At 49.8% G+C, this 26911-nt stretch overlaps 1 protein-coding gene across 2 annotated transcripts in view; it reads right to left on the reverse strand.

The window, feature by feature from the left end:
* Positions 1 to 26911, reverse strand: part of HNF1A (HNF1 homeobox A) — a 123132-nt gene that overhangs the window by 14796 nt on the left and 81425 nt on the right. For both annotated transcript variants that reach the window (XM_085636091.1, XM_085636090.1), the window contains exons 8-9: positions 833 to 954; positions 511 to 649 (exon numbers count right to left, since the gene is read on the reverse strand). In XM_085636091.1, the coding sequence (XP_085492217.1) occupies positions 511 to 649; positions 833 to 954 (261 nt within the window). The remainder of the gene's footprint in view (positions 1 to 510; positions 650 to 832; positions 955 to 26911) is intronic.

The raw sequence follows: 26911 nt of genomic DNA on the forward strand, positions 1-26911 counted from the left end.
GGTTCCTCCATGAAGCCGGAGGCAGCACTCTGTCCGCCTCGCGACTTCAATACAGCACCGGATCCATTACCCCTAACTTCCCCCAACCCCTCAATAATGTTCTACTCCAGCACTCCCACCGCACTAAAGATTACACATGACTGATACCAGAATCCAAGCTTTGCCCCACCGCCCCAGTCTTTTCCCATCACATATTACCTGAATTTGCAAAACATTGAATTCCCTCACATGACTGAGCCACAGTGAAAGCCACTTTGAATGTCCTTCTGCTTGGTACTCTGTTAATGAGTCCATTTCAGAAGCCACAGACTTCACACCCTCCCCACAGACTCACATCCCGAATCTTCGCTGTAAAATGTAGAGCAATATTTCTCAAACTAAAGAAAAGTCCCTTCTGCCTTAGCCTGTTGTTACCAATTGCAATGACTCTTCGTGATCTTTGCTCTTTCAACAACATGAGTACATATGTAACATCAAGTTCATTTCTTGGGCAGTCGTTGCTGACCATACCTGTGGGGCTGGATATCCGATGCCCTGTTGAGAGGTGGTGGATTGTTCCATTGTGGTTCTGGAGGTGCACTGCTTGGGCCTGTGAGACCGATGTGTGCATCCCAGGGTCACCGTGGGATGAATGGTCTGTTATATGCACCTACATTTGGAAGACATATACACCTATTAACTGTGGAGTGCCTGAATTCTGATGCAAGCTATATTAAAGGATTTGGAGCTGCCAGCAAAGCACAATTCACTCCTGGATTGTGATCTACCACTTGGGGAAGCAGGAAGTGAAAACACACTTACTTGGAACCCCTCCCCGCCCCCATCGCTTTACCTGTCTCGTCGGTGTCAGACTGGCAATGGTGCCCAGGTTGGCGGTGTCTGTGATGACCATGGTCTGTGGGAAGAACCCCGATGGCGTGTACTGGGCCACTTCCGACTTGTGTCCATATAGAGCTGTGTGGGAATCATCACAAGAAATATGAATCTGCATCTGGGTCTCTGCTGTGTCCTCACCACCACATTATTAACAGCATCCCCTTGTTTCCAACTACCTTCTGCTACATTTTCTACAGCTCACGCTTACACCTTTCTGTCCCTTCACCGTGTGGCCTTATTAATTCTAATTAAAGCACCCGGCTTTGTGGTATTTTTTTTCTTTTTTTTTTCTTTTCCATCTGTAATTTATCCGTATTTATTTTTTGCTAATTTTATCTCTACATATCCATATTTATTTTGGGTTTTGTGTTAAAATGAAGCTCAAACTATTATATATCCACATTTATTTAACTGGTGAATTTGCACTCCTGCTTACGTGCCTGAGAGACTTCAATGATCTGAAATCTCACGTATGATAAGTCAATGCATTTGTATGAAAACATACACATATACGTATCCACCTTCTTCATCGCTACTGCTGTTTATGCATCTTTTCTAAAGTTCCTTTCTGTTTTTTTTTTTTTTAACTCCCTTGCCTATCAGTCTGCACAGCTATTCGCTTGACAGCCATGACTGACCGCTTTTAGAATTAATCAACAAGCAACCCAATTTCCGCTTTTATCCACATTTAAAAATAAATATAGACGGGAAAATAAATAGGTTTTTGCCTGTATTTATCTGTAAAAATCAGTAAAAACGGAAAACAGGGAGCCTTAATAATATATATATATATATATATATATATATATATATATATATATATATATTCACTGAAAAAACCATAGGTTTCACACACGTTATAGTTAGGAATTAGCATTTAAAAAACCTTGCAAATTCACTTAAAAAACCATAGGTTTCACACATGTTATAGTTAGCTGGACATTTCACTCGTGAAAAACCATTGAAATTCCCCCGTTATAGTTAGTGCAGGCAACTATAACTCACGCGACCGCAATCCTCTGCTGATGACGTCAGATATTACATCACTGTATTTAGACACTTATTTACCCATGTCTTCTTCCATTAACTTTTAGCTATACATATATTACAAATATTTTTTTTTCAGAAAGACACATATGTCATCAGTGATGTAATATCTGACGTCATCAGCAGAGTATTGCGGTCGCCCACGTTACGCAGTTCGCGGAATTTTTCCGTTTCAACCGTGCGCGCACCCCGCGATTTTTCGTAAAAAAAATAAAACAAATTTTGCCCCTTGGGGGTCCTTCTGGGACCCCCTGACAAAGGCTAGGGGGTCAGGAACTGTCCACCCTGCCCCCTTTACACGTTCTCCACCTTTGTTTTTCACCCCCTCAGACTGCGAGAGACAAAATGGCGGCCGACACTTCCTGGTTTCGACCGATTCGAATGTTTACTAAGATCTAACAACCAATCAGAATCGCGCTCGCGCACATCAGCGTGCGCGTACGGTAAGGATTACCGTACGCGCACGGTGCGCGCCTATAGATATATATATTGATTTAAATGCTATTTTCTCTGGAAATACTGAACAGATTTACACCAGACCTGCAAAAGGCACATCCCTGACCTGAGGACTACCTCTCTGCCAAATTTCAAGTAATTCTGTTCAGCCGTTCGGGCTGTAGCTTGGACTAAAGGTCCTATGGAAAAATGCATGGGGAAAACGCGTTTTGGGACCCCCCCTTTTTCTCAGCCCCCGCTTGACGAATCCCCCCGAGACTTTCAGGGAAGGAGCGGAGCGCCCCACCTATTTTGAAAATTTTGCGAGGATTCGTCAATCGGCGCCAAAGTTATTCCAAATAGAATGTTGCGGATTTCCTATGGAAACACGGTCCTAACTATAACTATCTACTGGCGACTGCCAGTAGATTATATATATATATATATATATATATATATATATATATATATATATATATAATGTTTTATGTAGCACTATAAACACACTTCTGCTGTTTCTAAGAGCTCTGAATAACTCGCCTGAGATATAATACTAGCTGTTTACGGATCTATTCCCTGCTGACTACATTTTTGCTGCCGTATCCGATCTTCTGTCTCCTCTTTTGGGCTTGCGCCTCTTTAACACTCGGTTCTGACACTTTCCGGCTGTGTTTCTTGATTACACCTGTGCAATGCTTGTTCTGTTCAGCTGTTGTAGGTGCTCCCATGTCTGACATCTTTGTTCCCAATCTTCTCCCCTCCTGTAAAGGTCATCTCTTTTCTGTCCCTACTCTTGCCTCAGTGTGTAGGATTTACTGAGGTATGCAGCATAAAAAACTAATAGGCCTCACTATGCAACATGGATATTATGTCCTTGCATAAGTTGGGGTACTTAGTATCTTCATGTACATTTAGGTATTGGAATTTTGAATTCATCGTTCAAGCTTGACTCGAGGTATCTAAAATATCTGCCTGGGTTTAAATGACATCATGTAGAAAGAGCTGTCATTTCTTAGCCAGGTTATTTATTAACAAGCCCATATGCATATGTGTTTTGGAAATTCCAAAATCTGAGCTTGCAGTATGTGGTAATTAAGAAATGCTTTTCCATGCTGTGATATTTAAAAATTGATCCCCAAGCATAGACGGTGACCTTTGGAGCATCTGTCTGTTCCTAAATAGGGCATTTTGGAAGCCTTGTGTATTTACCAAGAGATATTTCGACAATTCTTGATATGTTTGGCTTTACTATGGAAAAACCTCCTTCCTGTTACTTAAATTTAGGAATACTTTTCTCTCTCGACACCTAGGAATATCACACCCCAACCCATGCTTACAATGTGATGTTTAAGGTTTCTGGATGTGCATAAATATGGATTTTAAAACGTATCTGTCATTGGTTAGAAAGAAACATTATGAAATCTCAATCAATTCTAAAATGAACATATTAACAGGAAACGCAGCCCATGTCCACACAGGGCTATACACAGATTCTGGGAGCTGCAGGCCATGCGGAAGCTACGTGGCAGGTGGTGTAGGAGATCCCAGTCCAAACTAGCGCCAAGAACATAGCGCTCCAGAATCCAGGCTACGGCAGTTAAGAATGTAGCGCCAAGAATATGACTATGGTGGTTATGACTATACCGGATACAGCAACTACTATGGTGATTATGGTTATGAAAAAGCACATGGGCGAGGTGGTCATCAAAAAAGTTTTACACCATAGTAGAATATACCATTTGCAACTTGTACCAAAAGCGCGCAGCAATCACACTTTCTGGGTCGGAGATTAATTCAAGGTGGTGCCTGTTGCATGCACAAAGTTGCACTGTGAGTCTAGCATGTTCCTGTAATGCAAGTCAACGTTGTTGGGTCCCTACTGAAATTCACTTCTAAGTTTGCCTTATGGGGATAGTAAGACATCTCTGTCCACGACTCCGCAAATTTATAAAGAAACCGCCGCGCTTGGGTCAGTATTTTAAGAATCTTAAGACAGATGGGCTCTGGAATAATGCTAGTCCAGAAGTGTGCAATACAGAAGCCAATATTAAATCTCAGAGCAAGTGTAAAGTGCATGTCAGCAAATCCTTTTTGAGCATTTAAAGACTAAACAATTAGGCTTTACTATTGATCATAAACTTAGCTTCTCCAAGTGCAACAATCAAGTTGTAGGTCATCCCTTTGCTTCCCTGTTCTGCCAAGAAAACAGTGGTTCATTCTCTCATCACCTTCCATCCAGATTATGGAAATTCCTTATATTTAGGCATTACTCACTATCTTATGTATCGCTGCAAGCCGTACAGAACTCCACAGCATGGTTAGTTCTGAATGTACCCGACACGTTTTCCACTGAGGCTTTGCTTCAGCAGCTCCACTGGCTCCCTAACAAGCAGCGCACACAATTCAAGCATGCTCTTTGGTCCGTGGCACCGTTAATAACATTGGCCCTCACAACATCGGAAAGAAATGACAGAACTGTACACCTCCACGCCTTTTGTGCTCAACGTTGTCTAATCTTGTCGTAGTGTCTTGCATCTGGAAATCCAGATCGGGTGTCTGCTTTCTTTCATACCTACTTATCATGGAATTAGTTACCTCGGTCCCTTATAATTTTTAAGTGTCCTTTGCCCTTCACATACATCTGAAAACCTGACTTTCCAGCTAGCCCACTTGATGCTGGACATGCTTCTTTTCCTTCTCCTAGGGGAAGGATGCCCTTTAGGTTAAATGCACTTTTTAAAAATGCCAACATAAAATAATTTGATCTCTATCCTAAAAGATCCTGCTGATTAAACACATTTGCAAGAGTAATTAATTCAGAGCACTATTGCATTGTATGTTACCACAATAGCAATGGAGTTTTTATAGTGCTCTGTGTTTTGCTCTTATGGGTTACCCACCAACACACTCATCACATGTGAGTGTTAAACCACTTTTTTGGGAGCCTGCTATGTTCTTGTATTAAATACCTCTCACCGATACAAAATTGTACTCTTGCCCCATGGTAATACAGTCTCCCTAGGACTTATTGTTATATTTTTCATATTTGGGCACTGTAATGAAACTGCAAGAATTAATGCGCTTCTGTGTTTGCAATTTGCTATACAAACAAGCATTTGTCCATTTTGCTCACCCTTCTCTTCATTTAGTCTCACCTGGTACCTAGTCGGGCATTAATTTGAAGGAAGCGGAGTTCAGGGGTGACTCGATTTTGGTGGTACAGAATGAGATTCCAGTGCAATGAATTAGCTGCTGGTATTGTTTAATTGCTCTTCTACAGATGGCTTTGACTTAAGGTGCATAGGCGTGAAGCCATATTCTGTCCGATTTCCTACAGTGGCATTTGGCAATCCTATGTTTTTCCAAATAGCAGGGGGCTGGGGGTCTATTCCAACGTAAAGAGAAGATTTTCAGTGGAAAATGGCACCCGTCACACTATTCAACCAATTGTTAAACTGGAGGGCGTGTGCATTGATGTTGGTGGTGTCCATGAATAAGATCTTAGACAAAGCGGATACAAGATCGGTTTCCTTAATTTTGAAAAGTTTTTTTTAGACCATGGTCTAAAAGAGGTCATCGTCCTATTCCCCCTAGAGTTGGCTTTTTTTTGCTGGAGTTGGGAAGCAAAATAGGAACTGCCAGGTGATCAGTACAAAGCAGAGGCAAAAGTTGAAGGCCCTAATCCGAGTCAGATTGGATAATATAGGGTCCAGAAAAATGTCCTGCAATTTGAATTGGTTGGAAGGTGATTTGCGTAAAACCTGAGAACCTTGAAGGAGTCTGATACGTAAGAGACTTCATGGTTGGTGATGTCATTGAAGTGTAAATTAAGATCTGGAATGAAAAAGTTGCTAAACTTAGTGATTTCCTGGCCCCTTTCAACAATAAGTGCGGTATCAAAATTCATTTAGAGACCGGGAGTCTGGTAAATCAGGGCATCCGCGATAGAAGTAGAAACTGTCAATGTAAGAAAGAAAAGCATAGTTTCCGCTAGACTGGACATCAGGTGTTCAATAGAGGAGAAGGTGAAGTGAAATGCAATTTCTGCCCCATCTCTTGTTTTGCCTTGGCAGTCTTTGTAAAAAATGAAATACCCTTCTGGGATAGCTCATTAGGTTTTGCAATGTTAATATGGAAAAAGTTGATGTGGATATGAGAAACGATGCATTCATTTATGTGAACGAAATTGCATCCTTCTTAACAAATTCACCTGTTGTGAACTCCACATCAACCCCGCCTTGCAAATACGTAGTCAGGCAAGCACTTAGACCTAGGCCTGGGGTTATTGATTGACAGGTCAGAGGTGGGGTGGCACATAGCCGGCAGACAAATGCACGGACAGGAATCCTTCGATCAATCCCACAGATTGGCACAGCGACACTACAATGGTCAAGGGGGATTGGCTCCAGTAAAGCATACATGGCTGGAGGGAGTACGTGCACTCCTAAAACACCATAAAGTCAGATGCCACATAAGTTAGGAAAATAGCCAATCAGGGAGGAGCCTAGCACGCATCCAAGATGGTCGCGTGAGCACAGGGCTCCCCGGACCCTCGCTGCTCCTCGGAACTTATCCTGACTTTATCCTGACTTGGTTGACGGATTCTGGAAGATGAACGTTGGCTGAACCCTAAACTCTTTTCAGAAACCAAATCGGACCTGGGAGACCTGATCTATGGTGGTTTGAACTTTTGAGGCCCAACTGATGGCTGTGCCCGGTGCGAAGGTGAACTGTGGAGCCGGGGCATAGTTGAACAACAACGGCATCGGGGCTGTGCCAGCGGCCGTCTCATCACTTTCGGTTTCACTTTTGGATCTCTGAGTGGCTGGACAGTGGAGTTGCTTTGTGCGGCTGGGGTTTTTCTCGGCCTTCGCTTTGTGCCTTTGCCTCCGCCTTAACCCAGTGTGCCCATTGACTTTGATCCTCTCGCACCGCCACATTGCGGTCCCTGGTACGGCTCGTGTCGGCTTCGCCTGTGCCACTTTGACGCTTGCTCGGTGGTCCCCTTCGGCGAGCGTGGTTCCACATGGGAGGCAGGGGGGATCCCGAGAGGCGTAAGACCAAGACATCCCTACGTGGAGGACCGGTCCAGACCAACAACATGGACCGCTACACTCATGGTAAAGGGTCCGCTGGGACGGCCAGTGTTCTCCCGGATGACGCTGGGGGTGTTCCGTCCGCCCCTCCGGATTTGTCCCTGCAGGACATCATGGGCGCCATTAACGGCATCAAGGAGACCATCGCTCAGCAGTACGAGGCCTTGGCCCGTAAAATCGACACGGTGGCCATTGATGTTACGCTAATTCGGGCGGATCTCTCTAAGACCAATGAGAGGGTTCAATCGCTGGATTTGCGGACGTCCACCCTTGGTACGGATGTGTCGGACCTGCAGACTGCTCTCGGCGACCTCAAGTCGACCAACGACCTGATGGCCCGGCGGCTGGAGGACTTCGAGGGACGGGCTCGGCGCAATAACATCCGAGTCATAGGTGTTCCGGAGACCTCCGACAATCGCCCGGTGGATCTTATGGTTGAGGAACTCATCCTCAAACAGCTTGCCCCCGCTGGCCTGAGTAAGTTCTTTGCCGTGGAGCGGGCCCATCGAGTCCCAGGCGGTCGGCCGCGACCGGAAGCTCCCCCGAGGCCTATTGTCGCAAAACTTTTTCACTACAGAGACCGAGATGCGATTCTGCAGGCCTCACGGGTACATGGCCCGGTCCGATATGAGAACTCATCCGTTAACTTTTTCCCGGACTTCACCCAACTTGTCCAGAAACAGCGGATGGGTTTCCAGGGGGTGAAGCGCCGTCTCCGGGACCAGGGTCTTAAGTACTCGATGCTTTTTCCTGCTAGGCTCCGAGTGGAATACGAAGACCGGACTACCTTTTTTGACTGTCCTGCGACTGTGAGTGACTGGCTGGATTCTCTGCCGGACCGGGGTGACCGGCCTGGGCCTTCTGGTGGTGCCGAGGGTGGCGGGCCTCCTTCGGAGTGACTTTTGGTCCTTGACTTTGACATTTTGTTTTGTTCGGCTGGGTTCTACTTCTTTTGTACATTTTGTTTAACTATGATCTGTGGGGGAGGAGCCTAGCGCGCATCTAAGATGGTCGCGTGAGCACAGGGCTCCCCGGACCCTTTCTGCTCCTCGGACTATATCCTGAGATTATCCTGATTTGGTTTATGGAATCTGGGAGATGAAGACCAGCTGATCATATATCTCTTTTTAAAACTCTAATTGGACCTGGGAATCCTGAGTTGTCGTCGTCGGAACTTTTGGGACCCACCCGGCGGAGGTGGCCGGGGTGAAGGTGACCCGTGGGGCCGGGCTGCAATTGAACAACAGCGGCCTCAGCGCGGTGCCAGTTGCCGAGTCAGCGCTTTCGGTTTCGATTTTGGCCTTCAGGAGATCGGCTGGCGTGCGTGCTCAAGGTGGCGAGGTGCCTCCTGGGCCTCTGCCCGAGGCTTGCTTCCATCTGCTATTGGTGGGCCTGACGCCTCCGACCCCCACATCGGCAGTTTGTGGTCCTTTGGCTGGCGCCCGCACACCTTTTGATCGGAGGTCCCATTGAGAGACTGCGCTCGCATGGCGGGCAAAGGGGGTCCGGAGGGGCACAAGACCAAGGCTTCTCTGCGCGGGGGAGCGGTCCAGAGCAACAACATGGACCGCTACACCCAGGGCAGGGGGCCCCCTGGCGCTACTGGCCTCTCCCCGGATGCTGCGGGGGGAGGCACGACCGTCTCTGCGGAACTTTCCCTGCAGGACATTATGGGCGCCATCGAGGGCATCAGGGAAACCATCGCGACGCAATATGAGGCCCTGGCCCGTAAGATCGACACTGTCGCAATCGATGTCACCCTGATTCGGGCCGACCTCTCCAAAACCAACGAGAAGGTCCAGGCCCTTGATACACGGACCTCCACCCTGGGTGCGGAGGTGTCGGATCTGCGGGCCGCGCTTGGGGACATTAGAGTGGTCAACGACCATATGGCCCGGCGGCTTGAGGACTTCGAGGGACGGGCCCGACGCAACAACATCCGCATCATTGGTGTACCGGAGTCCTCAGACGGCCGCCCGGTGGACCTCGTGGTCGAGGAACTTATCCTGCAACAGCTGTCCCCGGCTGGCCTAAGTAAATTCTTCGCCGTGGAGCGGGCCCATCGAGTTCCGGGCGGCCGGCCGCGGCCGGGGGCCCCCCCGAGGCCTATCGTGGCTAAACTGTTCCACTACAGGGACCGCGACGCTATTCTGCAGGCTTCACGGACCCGTGGCCCGGTCCGCTACGAGAACTCGACCATCAATTTTTATCCGGACTTCACGCAACTGGTCCAGAAACAGCGGATGGGATTCCAAGGGGTGAAGCGCCGTCTCCGCGAGCGGGGCCTGAAGTATTCGATGATCTACCCGGCGAAACTCCGAGTGGAGCATGGAGAGCGGACAGCCTTTTTTGACTCTCCTGTGGCCGCAAGTGACTGGCTGGACTCGCTGCCGGACGGGGGTGGCCGGCCCGGGCCCTCTGGGGGCACCGCAGGTGACGGGTCCCCTTAGACTGACATTTGGTCCTTGCTTTTGCGGTTTTGCACTGTGCAGTTGGGTCTTACTTCTTTTGCATACTGTGTCTTACCAGGACCCGTGAGGGGCGCGGGCGGGTTCGGGTCCCTTTCCTCCTCCGGGGTCTTTTTGTAGAATGGGGTTAGGGGGGCGACAGGCACACTGCAAGTTGGGGGGGGTCATTGGCCCGCAGGGGTGCAGGGTGGGGGGAGTTGGACTTGGGGTGGGGTTGGGGGGGAAGGGGGGTTGTTTTGTTGTGTGTTTTTTGTTTACAGGGCGAGGTATTGATTTTTGTCCATATTTGGGAACCGTGCTGCGGGCCTCTTGATCTATTGGAGGGGATGGGGGGAGACGGGTTGAGGCTTATGTCGTGGAACGTCAATGGGTTGGGGGATCGTATTAAGCGGGGTGTTGTACTGCAATATTTGCGTCGTGTGACTCCTGATGTGGTGTTTCTCCAGGAGACGCACTTGGTCGGCAATGTCTGCCATGCGATGAACAGGGGGGGATACCGCCTCGTAGCTCATTCTGGTTTCACAACGGGCTCCAGGGGGGTGGGCATTCTCCTGCGAACCTCCCTTCCGGTGGAGATCACGAGGATAGTCTCGGATGACAGAGGGCGCTATGTGTGTTTGATTGGGAGGTGGGAGGGGCAGCCCCTTACCCTGGTTTCAGTCTACGTTCCCCCGGGTCTCCAGAACTCCACCTTTACTGACTTGGGTCGAATGCTGCTTGACCTTCCGGACGGCCTCCTGCTCATGGGCGGGGACTTTAACTCTGTGGTTTCGGGTGAACTGGATCGTCACCCACCGAGGACCCTCCCCGCTGCCCAGTCATGGCTGGGTGGGATGTTGGAGACCTTCGGCTTGGTGGATAGTTGGAGACTAATGCATCCGACCCAGTGTCAGTTTACCTTTCATTCGGGGGCGCATGGGAGTCTCTCTAGGCTGGACTACTTCCTTATGCCCGCGGCGCAGACTGGTCGGATTCGAGAGGTCAGACACTTGGCGCGTGGTATCTCCGACCATTCTCCGCTGTGGCTTCTCTTTGACACCGGGTCGCGGTCTGCAGGGCGGGTAGCTCCTATTAACCCTTGGTACCTGCGGGACCCTGCGACTCGTGACAGCCTGGTTAGGGCCATGGACCAATACTTCATTGAAAACGAGGGGTCGGTGTCGTCTGCGTTGTCCCTTTGGGAAGCCTTTAAAACTGTGATACGCGGACACGCCCTCGCCCAGATAGTGGTGGCCAAGAAGGTTAGGAGCGAGGCGGTGGTGAAGCTGGAGACTGACATCTCGGGGTTGGAGTCGGCCCTGGAGGCGAATGTTACTCCGGACGGGCTACATGCCCTTAGCCTGAAACAGTTCGAATATAGGTCCATGGTCACTGACGCGGCCAAAACTATGTATAGGGAGCAGCAGGGCCGATTGTATGACGCGGGGGACAAGGCGGGAAAGTTGATCGCGTGGCTGGACAAAAAGGAGAGAGTGAATCGTGTGGTCCCCGAGTTGCGTGCTGCTGACGGTGTGTGTGTGACTGATCCGGATGAGATTGTGGAATGTTTCGCTGACCATCTCCGGGCGGTGTACTCCCCGGTGACTGACAGGGATGAGGAGGACTCTCGCCTCCTACTGAGAGATATTGCTCTGCCCGGCCTGTCCGTTGAGGACCGGGAGCGGCTGGACGCTCCCTTGTCGTCGGATGAAATAGCGACCGCGATCCGTTCCCTTCGCTCGGGCAAGGCTATGGGTCCTAACGGTCTGCCCATTGAACTATACAAATTGCGTCCTGATAAGCTTGCGCCCTTCCTCAGCCGCATGTTCCGCGACTCTCTCGCGGCGGGTTCCCTTCCGGCCGACCAGCGCTTGGCCACTATAGTCGTTATCCCCAAGGAGGGCAAGCCGCGAGACCGCTGTACTTCTTACCGGCCCATTTCACTGCTCAATGCGGAGCCCAAAATCCTGGCGAAAGTCCTGGCCAATCGATTGTTGAGTGTCGTGTGCGACCTTATTCATCCGGACCAATGCGGCTTTATCCCGCACCGCAACACCGCTCTTAACTTGCGGCGTCTTCACGGTGCCCTTGCCAGGGCGGAGTTCCTCTCCGAACCGGCCGTGCTGGTTTCTTTGGATGCCACGATGGCCTTTGATACTATTGAGTGGCCCTTCCTCTGGGCCGTCTTGGATAAATTCGGCTTTGGAGAGGGATTTATTGGCTGGGTGAGGCTCCTTTACACGGGACCCATGGCTCAAGTGGTGGTGAATGGGCGGGTCTCTCGGCCCTTTGCCCTCGGCAGGGGCACGAGGCAGGGGTGCCCGTTGTCCCCGTTGCTTTTTGCTCTCGCCCTGGAGCCACTCGCTGCCTGGCTCCGTTGGGAGCCCTCGCTTAGAGGGATCCGGTGGGGCCCGGGCTTCGAAGATCGGGTCTCGCTGTATGCGGACGATATTCTCCTGTATCTCACCTCACCGCGGCAGTCACTCAACGTCCTTTTTGACGTTCTGACCTCCTTTGGGAACAATTCGGGTCTCACGATCAATTGGTCTAAATCCTGCGTTTATCCCATCTCTGGTGGTCCTCCTCTCCTGCCGCCTCGGCTCCCGATTCAGATATCTCTGAGCGGCTTTAAGTACCTGGGGATATACGTTTCGCTGGACCCGGTGGCTCGCTATGAGCAGAATCTCCTGCGTCCACTTCGGCGGCTGCGGGAGGACACGGCCCGGTGGTGCAGGCTCCCCCTGTCCCCGCTGGGTCGGGCCGCGCTGTTTAAAATGATGTCCCTTCCCAGGTTCCTCTATGCACTCCAGAACTCCTTCGATGTTATCCCAGTGGCCTACTTTCGGGAGGTGGAGAGCCTGCAGAGGAGACTGGTGTGGGACGGGCGGGCGCGTATTGCTCTTGCCAAGCTCACTCTCCCCTGGTATGACGGGGGCATCGCGCTTCCTGACATTCGCAGGTACTATTGGGCCTCGCAGCTATCTGCCATTAACCACGCCACGTATGCGCCCGGCTTGAATCCGGCGTATGAGATGGACAAGTTCCTGCTTCCCGGCGGGAACTACCACAGGGCACTTTATTCCCGCCTGGCTGGCCGGACCCTTACGGGTCCTACTAAGATTGCGGTGCGGACCTGGAGGGCTGCCACTGCGGCCATGGGCTGGAGTGAGCGATTAACATGTGCTACTCCCTTGTTTGCTTCCGACCGCCTGGGAAGCTTGTGGACCACGAAGGGGTTTGACCAGTGGGACACGATTGGTATCAGCAAAGTGGGAGACCTGTGGCACAAGGGCGCGGTAAAGACTTTCGCGGTGCTCCAGGCCGAATACGAGCTGACCGACAGGGAGTTCTTCCGCTACGCCCAGGTTCGGCACGCCCTGCTCTCGGTCTTCGGGGAGGGGACCAAGATCCCTGTTTCATCGCCCCTCGAGGACCGCATACTTGATGGACATGTCCCTGATAGTACTATTTCTTTAATTTATAAAAAATTAATCAATCACCGGGCGGACCTTCTTGTTCGCCTTCGGGAGGCTTGGACTGGGGACGGGGTGGAATTGGACGACGAAGATTGGCAGTCTGCACTGTCGTCCCCCAAGGAGGTTGCCATTCCGGCTCGTCTTCGGTTGGTACAGCTCAAGATTCTCCACCGGGTGTATGTGACGGGTCCGCGCTTGGTCTCGATGGGATTTTCCGGCGACGGGCTCTGTAAGCGAGGCTGTGGGCTCAGCGCCACCTTTCTTCATATCCTTTGGGAGTGCCGCGAGGTGGCGGACTACTGGCGCCGGGTCCACACGGTTATGGGACAGGTCACCGGGGTTGTGCTGCTGCCGGAGGTGCGTCGCTGTGTCCTGAATGTGTGGGAGCCCAATGACTACAGCGCGGCTCAGACTCGGTGGGCGGCCCTAGGGAACATGATTGCCAAGAGGGACATAGCGCAACTTTGGGGCGCTCAACGGCCGCCCACCGTGTCAGTATGGAAGGAGAATATGGACTGGTGTATGTTTAGGGAGAAGACTGTGTATGTGGCCCGTGGCAAGCCGGGGGCATGGGGTAGAATTTGGGGGCAATGGAACGCGTATCGCGGAGGCATCTGTACGCCCCCCCTGGTAGATACTGATATCGCCATGTCCCCCTGACCCTTGATGGCTCCTGGCGCCTTTTGGAACAACTACATATGGACGTTCATCTTCCTTGACCCCCTCCCCCCCCCCCCCCCCCCCCTCCGTCCCCGGCCTCCCGGTACTCCTTTCTTTAGCGGTTTGCTCAATTGTCCTGACTGGAGTTTCCCGGGGGGAGCCTGACCCGCACTGGTTTCCCTCATAACTCGCCTTATGTTGTGTATTGTTTGTCTTTTTGTTTTTGTGATTGTTGGACTTACGCTTCCTGTTCCTCGAGAACTATCTGGAGCCACTGCAGGGCAGTGCCCTGGGAACTGATTGTAGCTTTGATATGTGTAGATTTCCTTCTGTACCTAGCGGCCGGCCCGAGTGGTTGTAGGCCCGTACTTGTAACCGAATTATTGCTTAATAAAACTTTTTCAAAAAAAAAAAAAAAAAACTATGATCTGTGTTGGGGGCGGGCAGGGACGGGTCCCTTTCCTCCTCCGGGGTCTTTTCGTAGAATGGGGTTTGTAGGGCGACAGGCACACTGCAAGTTGGGGTGGTTTTTTGGACCGCAGGGGTGCAGGGTGGGGGGAGTTGAATTTGGGGGGGGGGTTGGTGGGTGGGAGGGGTTGTTTGGATTTGTGTTTTTTGTTTTCAAGGCGAGGTATTGGCTCTGTTTCAGTTTCAGGTGTCGCGCTATTTGCTGGGGGACCTTTGATCTACTGGAGGGGATGGGGGGGGACGGGTTGAGACTGATGTCTTGGAACGTCAACGGATTGGGGGATCGTATCAAACGGGGTGTTGTGCTGCAGTATTTGCGTCGTTTGACTCCTGATGTGGTATTCTTACAGGAGACGCATCTGGTTGGTAATGTTTGTCATGCCATGAACAGGGGGGGATACCGACTCGTGGCCCATTCCGGTTTCACCACTGGCTCTAGAGGGGTGGGCATTCTCCTACGATCTTCACTTCCGCTAGAGATCACCAGGGTTGTCCTAGACGATAGAGGGCGCTATGTGGCTCTGACTGGGAGGTGGGAGGGACAGTCCCTTTCCTTGGTTTCGGTTTATGTTCCCCCGGGCCTCCAGAACTCCACTTTCTCAGACTTTGGTCGTATGCTACTTGAGCTTCCTGACAGTCTTTTGCTCATGGGTGGGGATTTTAATTCGGTTGTTTCGGGTGATTTGGATCACCACCCGCCCAGGGCCCTCCCTGCTGCCAGGCGTGGCTCGGCAGACTCTTGGATACCTTCGGTCTGGTGGATTGTTGGAGGTTAATGCATCCGACACAGTGTCAGTACACATTTCACTCTGGGGCCCATGGGAGTCTCTCCAGATTGGATTATTTTCTTATGCCCGTGGCCCAGACTGCCCGGATTCGAGAGGTAAAGCACTTGGCCCGGGGTATCTCTGATCATTCCCCACTGTGGTTGCTTTTCGACACCGGGATGCGGTCCGCTGGGCGGATCGCCCCTATTAACCCTTGGTACTTGCGAGACCCCAAGATTCGTGATAGCCTTGTTAAGTCGATTGATCAGTATTTTCTCGAGAATGAGGGGTCGGTGTTGTCCTCAGTGTCCCTGTGGGAAGCCTTCAAAGCGGTGCTCCGCGGGCATGCCCTATCCCAGATAGTGGAGGCTAAGAGGGTTAAGAATGAGGCGGTGGTGAAGCTGGAGACTGAAATATCGGGGCTGGAGGCGGCTTTGGAGACGGGTGTCACTCAGGATGGGCTTCATGCCCTCAGCTTGAAGCAGTTTGAATATAAATCTCTTGTCACTGACGCTGCCAAGAGCATGTATAGGGAGCAACAGGGTAGGTTATATGATGCCGGGGACAAGGCGGGTAAACTGATTGCTTGGTTGGACAAGAAGGAGAGAGTGAATCGTGTGGTCCCGGAGCTTTGGGTTTCGGATGGAGTGTGTGTGACTGACCCTGGTGAGATTGTGGAGTGTTTTGCTGAACACCTCCGGGCGGTGTACTCCCCGGTGTCTGATAGAGATGATGATGACTCTCGTCTCTTGCTGCGGGATATTGCCTTGCCCGGCCTATCCGTCGAGGACCGTGAGCAGATGGATGCCTCCTTGTCTGTCGATGAGATTGCTACCGCGATTCGTTCCCTTCGCTCGGGCAAGGCTATGGGCCCCAACGGACTGCCGATTGAACTGTATAAACTACGCCCGGATAAAATCGCGCCCTTCCTCCGTCGTATGTTTCTGGAGTCGCTCGAGCGGGGTTCCCTTCCCGACGACCAGCGTCTGGCTACTATAGTTGTTATTCCCAAGGACGGTAAGCCACGAGACCGCTGTGCCTCGTATAGGCCTATTTCCCTACTAAATGCCGAACCGAAAATCCTTGCCAAGGTTCTCGCTAATCGCTTGCTGGGAGTTATATGTGATTTGATACATCCGGATCAATGAGGCTTTATCCCTCATCGTAATACCGCGCTCAACTTGCGGCGTCTACATGGTGTCCTCGCTAGGGCGGAGTACTTCTCTGAACCGGCCATATTGGTTTCCTTAGACGCCACGATGGCCTTTGATACCATCGAGTGGCCATTCCTTTGGGCCGTATTGGCGAAGTTTGGCTTTGGGGAGGGATTTATTAGTTGGGTGAAGCTCCTCTATGCTGGTCCAATGGCTCAGGTTGTTGTCAATGGGCGGGTTTCTCGGCCCTTCGCTCTCGGGAGGGGTACTAGGCAGGGGTGCCCGTTGTCCCCTCTGCTCTTTGCTCTCGCCTTGGAGCCGCTCGCTGCCTGGCTCCGCTGGGAGCCCTCGATCAGAGGGATCCGGTGGGCCCCGGGCTTTGAGGATCGGGTCTCGTTGTACGCGGATGATATTCTTCTGTACCTCACCTCGCCGTGGAAGTCGCTCAATGTGCTTTTTGATGTCCTTACTTCCTTTGGGAGAAATTCGGGTTTGATAATTAACTGGTCCAAATCTTGCGTGTATCCTATCTCCGGTGGCCTTCCTCTCTTGCCGCCTCGGCTTCCGATCCAAACATCTCAATCCGGCTTTAAATATTTGGGGGTATACGTTTCGTTGGATCCGACGGTCCGCTACGAGCAGAATCTCCTGTCTCCCCTCCGGCGTTTGAGGGCGGACACGGCTCGGTGGTGTAAGTTGCCCTTGTCTCCACTTGGTCGCGCAGCACTGTTTAAAATGATGTCCCTTCCCAGATTTCTTTGCGCACTCCAGAACGCCTTCGATATCCTTCTGGCGGCCTACTTTAGGGAAGTGGAGAGTTTGCAGAGGAGACTGGTTTGGGACGGTCGTGCGCGTATCGCTTTGGCAAAGCTGACTCTTCCCTGGTATGACGGGGGCATCGCGCTTCCTGACATTAGAAGGTACTATTGGGCCTCCCAGCTGTCTGCCATTAACCATGCTACGTACGCTCCTGGCTCGAACCCGGCATATGAGATGGATAAATTCCTGCTTCCCGGCGGTAACTATAACAGAGCGCTTTACTCTCGATCTGCCGGAAGGACCCTCACGGGCCCTACTAGGATTGCGGTACGTGTGTGGAAGGCGGCGAATGTAGCTGTGGGCTGGAGTGAGCGGTTAACGTGTGCTACTCCTCTATTCGCCTCAGAGCGCTTGGGAAGCCTCTGGACAACGAAAGGCTTTGAGCACTGGGATACGATCGGCATCAGCAGAGTGGGGGACCTATGGGTTAAAGGCGCAGTTAAATCCTTCGCGGCGCTTCAGAGCGAGTACGAGCTTAGTGAAAGGGAGTTCTTCCGCTATGCCCAGGTTCGGCACGCCCTACTCTCAGTCTTTGGGGAGGGGACCACGGTCCCCGTTTCTTCGCCTCTCGAGGACCGTATACTCGACGGACACGTCCCCGACAGTACTATCTCCCTGATTTATAAAAAACTAATAAATAATCGAGCTGATCTCTTGGTGCGTCTTCGGGAGGCATGGACAGGAGATGGGGTGGAGTTGGACGACGAGGACTGGCAGTCTGCGCTGTCATCCCCTAAGGAGGTTGCCATCCCGGCCCGTCTCCGTCTGGTCCAGCTTAAGATTCTCCATGGTGTCTATGTGACGGGTCCCCGTTTGGTCTCGATGGGGTTTTCCGACGACGGGCTCTGTAAGCGTGGCTGCGGGCTCAGTGCCACCTTTCTCCACATCCTTTGGGAGTGCCGCGAGGTGGCGGAATATTGGCGCCAGGTGCATGATGTTATGAAACGAGTCACTGGGGTCGCTCTGCTGCCGGAGGTGCGCCGATGTGTTCTGAATGTGTGGGAGCCCAATGACTATAATGCGGCCCGGGCTCGGTGGGCGGCCCTTGGGAACATGATCGCAAAGAGAGATATTGCGCAGCTTTGGGGTTCCCAACGGCCTCCCACCGTGTCCGTATGGAAGGAGAACATGGACTGGTGCATGTTCAGGGAGAAGACGGTGTATGTGGCTCGTGGTAAACCGGGGGCGTGGGGTAGAATCTGGGGTCAGTGGAATGTGTATCGAGGGACTATCTGTTCTCCCCCCCTGGTGGATACGTCTGAGGTTGCCTTGTCCCCCTGATCCTTGAGGGTTCCTTGCTTAATTTGTTCATCTGAGTATAGATTTGGTTTTCCCGTGGCCCCCCCCCTCCCTCTCAGACCCCCTTTTTATTGACCACCCTAGGGTGGTCCTATGTGGAGTTCCTCTGCTGTGGTTAGACGCCCTTTCAATGTTTTTCGCCTTGTTTTTTGTTTTTCTTTACTTTTGTTGATATTTATGTAAAAAGGGTGTATCCTGACTTCCCTTATGTGCAGCCTGATCTCCTGTCATTTAGCGGAGCCCCTGCGGGCCAGTCATTGTTTTTGAATTGCTTGATCATTTCTGACTACTAGCGGCCGGCCCAGGAGGTTGTAGGCCCGTGCTTGTACCCTTTTTCTCTGCACAATAAAACTTTTACAAAAAAAAAAAAAAAAATAGCCAATCAGAACATAGCACACACAGTGATCACACACTCCCCATGCCAGACATCTGGACACGTTACCCACTGGCCACAGTGTGTTCACGCAAGGCTGAGGCCAGTGCTTAATTTGAACCTATGGTTTCCGGTGTTCAGCACCGGCACTTAATCATCAACACTGGCACTTTTCATGAGCACCAGTTAAGGACACATTCATTTACAGGGAGATTAAGTGATTTGGCAGAATCGCAGTTTGTTGAGCAGACGCTAAGACTCAAACCTGGTTCCCCAGCTCCGAAGTCTGCAGCTCTGGCCATTACGCCATATCCTCTCCCTGCTTTCATGGTTGGTAGTTGGTTCTGTTTTAGAAGACACTAACAGGAAGAATGGGCTGGTGCAAGATGCCTCCTGACGAGAGCCCTGATTATATATATTTTTTACAAATCAACCACTGGTCGAGGCCTACATGGATTAGCCATTGAGAAATTAATTAATGACTCCAGAGACAGCAACTTGCATTCGTTACCATACAAGATTCAACCGGAACCGTTCGTGGCATACAATGAACTGTATATAAGAACGTCTCGGATTGATTGTAAATTGCGACAGTCTTCAGATCCTATGCCTGTAACTGATCTCATGGCCACAATGTTTAATTAAACAAACTATTCCTTTTTTTTTCCAAACGCCTATTGTCTCTTGTTTTTCAAAGGCATTTCATATTTAGACTTTAGCCAAAGGAAAGGGACCCTGCTGGGACAGATTCACATTTCTGCAGCAGGGAAGGTGAACAGACACTGCAATTGATTGGAAGTTCTGCTGAATCCGTGGGGCAGAGGTCCATCCTGAAGCAGCCGTCACAGAGGGTAAGAGACTACATCAGAACCTAATTTTAAAGCGCATGGTAAACTAGGGAGAAGCGTAAAAATATAACCTGAGCGCCCTGCCACTGACTGAATCTGGCATATTACCTATTTTATATGTCCTAGCTGAAAAAGCCCTCATAGCCAATAAAGTATTGGAGGAGGAAGAGAGTTCTGTTTGCACCACACACGCACCCGCTGGGTCCCCTGGGACAAATCAGGAAATGGGGGCAAGGCACACGGTGACAATGACTATAACAGCTAGAACCCACGTGCCTTTACAGATGCTGAGCTCAGCCTGTGGCACCACCACAGTGCCTCCGTGCACCAGGAGGGGCGAAGGCGAGGCTGCCTGGTGCTATGCGGTGCACTTGCCATGCCTAAGGATCCATCTCCACTGTCGAATACTTTACCCGAATGCGTAGCTGTAGAAAAAAGTGCTGCACATAAGGGAAGCAGAAACCCATGTCCCCCCTACCAGGGGCAGCCCAAAAAGAAGTCTTTAGAGAAAGGGCAAGGTCGACATATGTGATGCCACAAAGGAGGGTCATGTTGCTCACCAAATGCAGAGAACTGAAACACACACACACGCACGTGATCTTGGGGCATGTTGCAACCACCAACAAAACTCAATAAGCATCACGTTCCCTTTTCGCACAGTCCTGAGCACATGTAGGCTGAAAGACATAACTCAAACAGACAGCGCCTCCATGCGCACACCCAGTGAGACACGTACTTGAAAAGCTAGTTCGCCCGTAAAGCACTTATGTAGCGATCCATCCCTATGCTCACGAGACCACTCCATAAATATGTTGCACCATTCCAAGCATCCAGGTAGGAGGAGGAGTGGGGTTCGGCGGCTCATAAAGGAGATTAACCTGTGTGATGACCTATAATCACCCTCAAATTTTTCCCGAAAACTATCAAAAGATACTCCGACAGGGGCCACCTTCTGGTGCCTCACTAAAAACGTGACCAGTGGAGTGTGGAAAACACACCCCTAAGGGAAAATACAGGAACCCCGAAAAAAAACCTTGATTACGGCGCACATGTAATATTTCTGGGAATTAACAAATGAACCAAGTTCTTATCCGATTAGGTCAACCATAGAGTCTACAAGTGCACCACCACCCAGCTGCTATTTCAAACATCAACATAGAGACAAAGAGTGCACAAGACAAGACTGTGAACTGACACGTGACTTTTTGTTTGAACTGTTACCCATACCAAGTCATGCAATGTCCAATAAAAAGTTATGTATTATTGTACCTCTATGTACCCTCTGTCTGTTATGGGTGCTACCACACCTATTCACTGTCGAGGAACTGCCTAGTCAAATGGAGTCTGGTTAAAAATCATCACAGCGCTTGTGTAGGGATTGCTCCCTTGTCACCTACAATTACACTAAGCCAAACACTAGCATCCCACATGCACTACACAGCCCCTTTAGTACAATCCATGGCATCAGTACATGACCGCAGTGGGCTCCCAAACATCAGCCAGGTCATGTTAAGTCTGCTCGTTGATTCTGCATTCAGTAGGCGCAGACAGACTTTACTTATCCCAAGAAATAGCCCCCTAAAAAGCAAAATGCCTTCTTCACTTATTTCTATGCAGAACTAGGGCCAAAATCAAACCCAACAAGGTAGAACCCCACAGGGTAGGATTAAATTTGACCTGGTACGAAACCAGCCCAACGACTCTATATCTCTTCACTGAGCCTAGTGATATCTAAACCAAGCTGGATAGAATGCGCAGAAAGGGCACCACAGGGGAGGATACTGATTGGCCCTGAGACTTCCCAGAGAAGAGATTCTTGGAGGTAGCAAAACCCCAACTCAATGCGCAAACACGTCCACTCCCGCCTCCATTTAGCGCCCTTAGCGTATCAGGGGCAGTCTTTTTTAACAAACCGACCCAGACATAGAATTCCTGTGTAGTGCCGTCCAGCTCCAGGATAAAAAGGGGAATGAGTCACTTGGGGGGAGCGTTGAACAAGAGTATGGCCAACCCATGTCAGGAAATCTGGGATACCGAGGTAGGTGGATATTATTATTATTATTTCTTATTGAGCGCTACGTAGTGCCCTGCTTAGCGTCTTTCGCTGCTGTTACAGGTCTACAGGTCCGGGGACGTTTAAAACATCTGATACTGATAAGAGTAATAAGTATTAAAGCCAAGTTTAGAGAGCTTTTGTTTTTAACTGTCTGAAATCTTCGCAAGCATGTAAATGTTGTGGTAGCTGATTCCAGTGCTGGGGGGCATGGTATGAAAAAGATCAGCCCCGATACTTGTTGGTGCAGATACGCCAAGGATGTAACAGGAGCTTCCTGCTGGAACTGAGATTCCGAGCCAGGGCAAACCACTGCAGTTTACCCTGCAGATAGAGAGGTCCATTTCCATGCAAAGATTTATGGACCAGACAGAGAAGTTTGAACACTGATCAATTTTTTTCATAGGTAGCAAATGGAGGGTTCTGAGAATAGGTTATGAGGGCGATCGGGGTGGAAGATGGCAGATAAACCGTGCAGCCGTGTTTTGTACCATGTGGAGTTTGGAGAGCAGTCCTTCATTCCATGGCGTGTGCTATGGCGACCACTAGCAAATTGCCATAGTTCAGGCGACTGATTATGAGGGCCTGGACTAGGGATTTTCTTGACGCGGTAAGCACTGAACTGCTTTCCTGAAAGCTGACACCCGTGATGGCATTCCCATGTTCCCTCATAGAGAAGTTTTCATCCACCATAATTCCCGGGTTTCTCACTACTGCTTTCAGAATGGGAACTGGGCCCAGACTCCGAGGCCACCAGTCTTCAGACCACACCGAGTGGGCCTTCCCAAACAGCACTATTTCTGTTTCTGTTTGGCTGGTGTTCATTGCAAACAGTTGAGCTGCATCCACAAAGCGATCTTATTCATGCAGTCATGGAATCTTTCTTTAGTGGAATCCGAGTTAGGTTCCATTGTGATGACAATTTGGATGTCCTCTGCATACGACATGACCTCGAAATCACAAGATTTTGTCACTTGTGCCAGCGGGGCCACATAGATATTAAAAAGAGTGGGGCCCAATGAGGATCCCTGTAGCACTCCCTTGTCCAAGGCTATGGTTCGAGAACAGAAAGACTCTAACTCCGTGTGGGTGTGCTCGCTCAAAATATTTCTTCAGCCACCCCCAGAGCTTGCCCACTGACACCAATCTCCACCAGTCTTTTAATTAGGACCGAATGGGAGATGGTGTAAAATGCTGCAGAGAGATCTAATAATACTATCTTTGCTGAGTACCCCTCATCCAAAGAGAGTATTATGTTCTCTAATCCACCAGTGCCATTTCCATGCTAAAAGCACAAAAACCTGACTGGGAGGGATCAAGCAAGGAATGACTTTCCAGGAAAGCTGTTAGCTGGGTATTTAAGAGTTTCCATAACTTTCCCAAGGAAAGGGAGCAGTGAGATGTGTCTGAAATTTGCTAAATCTTTAGGATCTGCTGTGGGCTTTTTAGGAATGGGTTTGACCTTAGTTTATTTCCACTTACCCGGGACTGTTTCCAGGTTCAGGGAGAGATTGAATAACTCTGGGACCTGGGGCCAGAGTTGCCATAATATACAGTGGAGCTGGGTCCTCTGGTGATCCAAATTTGACTGTTTATCAGTGCCTTGACTTGATCGGAAGTCAACCTATTAAACTCCTTCAAAAGAACTTGGCAAACAGTTTTGGTAGAGGTGGACACAGCCCTCATTCTCGGTGTGGTGTCTTTTGCGAAAGTATTATAAATTCTAGCTATTTTTCATCAAAATGGTTAACAAGATCATCTGCAAGGACCTGAGAGGCTGGGGCAGATTCCATGCAAGCTATGGGATTTGTAAATACCTTGAGAGTTGCTGATGCTATCAACAATATGGGATTTCCTTGCTGCTTTGATGTTATGATATATTCTTAAAGCCCTTTTATAGGTTATACTATCTTCAAGGGTTTTTGAGGTCCTCCAATTGTGTTCTAATTTTCGAAGTGCCGTTTTTTCCTTCTTTAAGTCATCTGTAAATCATGGTGCCAACCTAGTCTTTGGTTTAAGATCGGTCAATTTAGCAGGGGCGACCTTGTTCAGCGTTTGAATGACTGCGCTCTTTAAAACTTCTAAGGCTAAATTCATATCAGTCTGATCAGTCAGGGATGGAGGAAGAAGGTGTGATCTGAAGGGGGAAAGCGCAACTTTTCTCCAATGCCTGATTAGCTTACGTGCTGTGGTCCTGACATCAAGGAACCTTCCCACTTGAAAGTGGAATCTAATAAGACAGTGGCCAGTCCAGACCAATGGGGAGGGGGGATCGACAGAGAGATTGGAAGCATTTATCAATAATAAATCCAAAGTATGTCCAGCTATGTGGGTATGTCTGACCACTTTTTGGTGCATACCTAGAGATTCCAAGTCTGGGCATAGCCGGATGGTATCGGGATTGGCAGTGACTTCTGCACGGTAGTTAAAGTCCTCCACCAGCAGAAAATTATCCGGTGCAAGAATATGATATAGAGGGCTAGACAATCCATCAGTTTGTCGCTAAAACGTTTTTGTTCCTGGGAGCCTGTATATAAGTGCCCCTCTCCAAGTTCCTTTTATGGATGTCTCCAGCCTAAAGATACATAATTCGCCCACTCAGCAAGGAGCGACTCTACTAAAGAAATTGGTATCGAGTTACGGAAGGCAATGGCGACACTCCTTCCTTTCTTTCTCTGTCAAGCCTGAATAGCTTATTGTCTACAGGGAAAGCAAGCGGAATATAGGGGAGTGCTCCTGAATACAGCCAGGTTTATGTCCGGAAGCAGACATCTTGCTTTTCAGTGTCCAATAAGTCCTATAGCTCAGTGTCATGTTTAGGGATTGAACAGCCATTGCAAAATAAACTGTGAAATTCAAAGGATTGGGCTTAGTCCTTATGTGCAGATGCTTTCAACTTTATTTGGGGAAAAGGCAAGGAACATCTAAAATTGCAAATGTTACAAAAGGTGGGGCTGTCTTGTTCAAGAGATAAGGCGTAAGGCTGCATGTACTCTGAAAACAGGAAGCAATAGTGTGTTCTCTAATACCTCTTAGCTCAGTGCTTGAATAAGAAAGGTGCAACATTGTGTTGCCTTTAATGGAAAGAGATTGAAGAGGAATGATACAGGGCACTTGGCGGCTTCGCGCTAGTGGCGCGTCTGCACCCTCAATTGACTTAAATAGTCCTCTGGCTATCAGGAGTGAAAGAAGAGATTGGGAGGACTAGACCACTAACTGAAATGGCTGAAGAGGTCTAGGCAATCCTCCCCAGTTGTTGATAAAGCAAGGATGGGTCCCACCGCACAATCGGCACATGCCGTAATGGACTGGGGACTAGTTGTGAAGCCCTGAAGTAAAGTGTCTTGTGCACAGCTCTGCTCAGCAACAGAGGTAGGTGCAACAGCTAAAAACAGTAGAAAAACGACTTCCACCGAGAACAAATTGCACTGTGATTTGTTGCATGTATACTAAAACACATGCAATTACACACAGAATACCCTTAAAAAAATATTGAAAAGTTATTTGTTATAACAGCTGGGTTCAAATGAGGCACCACCTGTAGAGTGGATAAACTTGGCTAGAAGGGAAGGGGCAACCCCTAATCGTATGGTTACTGACACTGTATTCCTTGTGTTTCAGTGGCGACGGAACGCCTTCATTGGGCATTAATGAGAACTGTGGCACGATTATGCACATTCCGGATATGCAATGGGACACCTCCACGCTGATGGATTTCTACTGGCATTGCGGTGAGTTTGCCTATACTCAGCTCGTCCCCGGATGCCGCGGACTCTGTTCCCTGATCCTTATGTACACCTGGCCCTGGTCAATGCCGGAGAAGAACTGCCAGACTTGTACCAGCAACCATTAAGGAAGACCACTTTGCTGCAGCAAGCTCGTGAGAAGAAAACTGCAGAATGTTTTGACTGGAATCTATGTCGTCATCCCGCCGTCTTTTTCCCCGCAGGGAATCACAATACGGTCGTTACAACGACCGCGTTGTGATTCCGCATACCATTACTCCGCAAATCGGAACAACGACTTGCGGAGGGGGTGCGATGGATGTTGGAATAGTATTATTTACTATCCCAACTCCGGTCTGTGCGGACACTAGGGAAGGTGTTGGATTTTAAATCCAACACCTTCCCCCTCCCCCTCCGCAAGTCGTTGTTCCGACTTGCGGAGTAATGGTATGCGGAATCACAACCCGGTCGTTGTAACGACCGCGTTGTGATTCCCTGCGGGGAAAACGTTTTGTGGTAAACATTTTTTACCTTTGACTGGGCTCAGTACAAGGACATTCCAGAAGAATTCAGACTGTTCACAGAAACACAGGTATCGGCAGGAGGGGCTATAACTTTCTTTACAGTACATACAACCCCGCCTCTCAAATACGTAGTCGGGCAAGCACTGAGGCCTAGGCCCAAGGTTATTGATTGATAGGTCACAGGAGGGGTGGCACATAGCTGGCAGACAAATGCCTGGCCAGAAAACCTTAGATCAATCCCACAGATCTGCGCAGCGACTCTACAGGGAAGATTGGCCAATAAAGCACACATGGCCAGAGGGGGTACGCGTGCTCCTAAAACACCATGAAGTCAGATGCCACATAAGTTAGGAACATATAGTCAATCAGAACACAGCACACGCAGTGATCAGGTGCTCCTTATGCCAGACATCTGGACATGTTACCCAGTGGCCAAATTCGAGGCCTGCCTGGATTGTCCATTGAACAATTAATTTATGACTCCAAAGGCAGCAACTTACATTCCTTACCATACAAGGATCACCGGAACCGTTTATGGCATACAATGAACTGTAAATAAGAATGCCTCAAATTGATTGTAAATTGAGACAGATCTCAGACCCTATCACTGTAACTGATCTCCTTGCCGCAATGTTTAATTAAACGAACTGTACCTGTTTTGCCAAACATCTCATGTTATTTGTTTTTTTTAATCTCATGTTCAGGCAACAGCAATAAGACACCACAGAGTCAGGAAAATGACCACAAGGAGGAGATTTGAGTGGGCAGTGGAAACTACAGTCATAGAGGACATTAGCTTCCAGGGTTGGGTCTGAAACAACGTGCCACAGACACTGGAGGACCG

The sequence above is a fragment of the Triturus cristatus genome, chromosome 11, assembly GCF_964204655.1.
Source record: "Triturus cristatus chromosome 11, aTriCri1.1, whole genome shotgun sequence".
NCBI classification, from domain to species: Eukaryota; Metazoa; Chordata; class Amphibia; order Caudata; family Salamandridae; genus Triturus; species Triturus cristatus.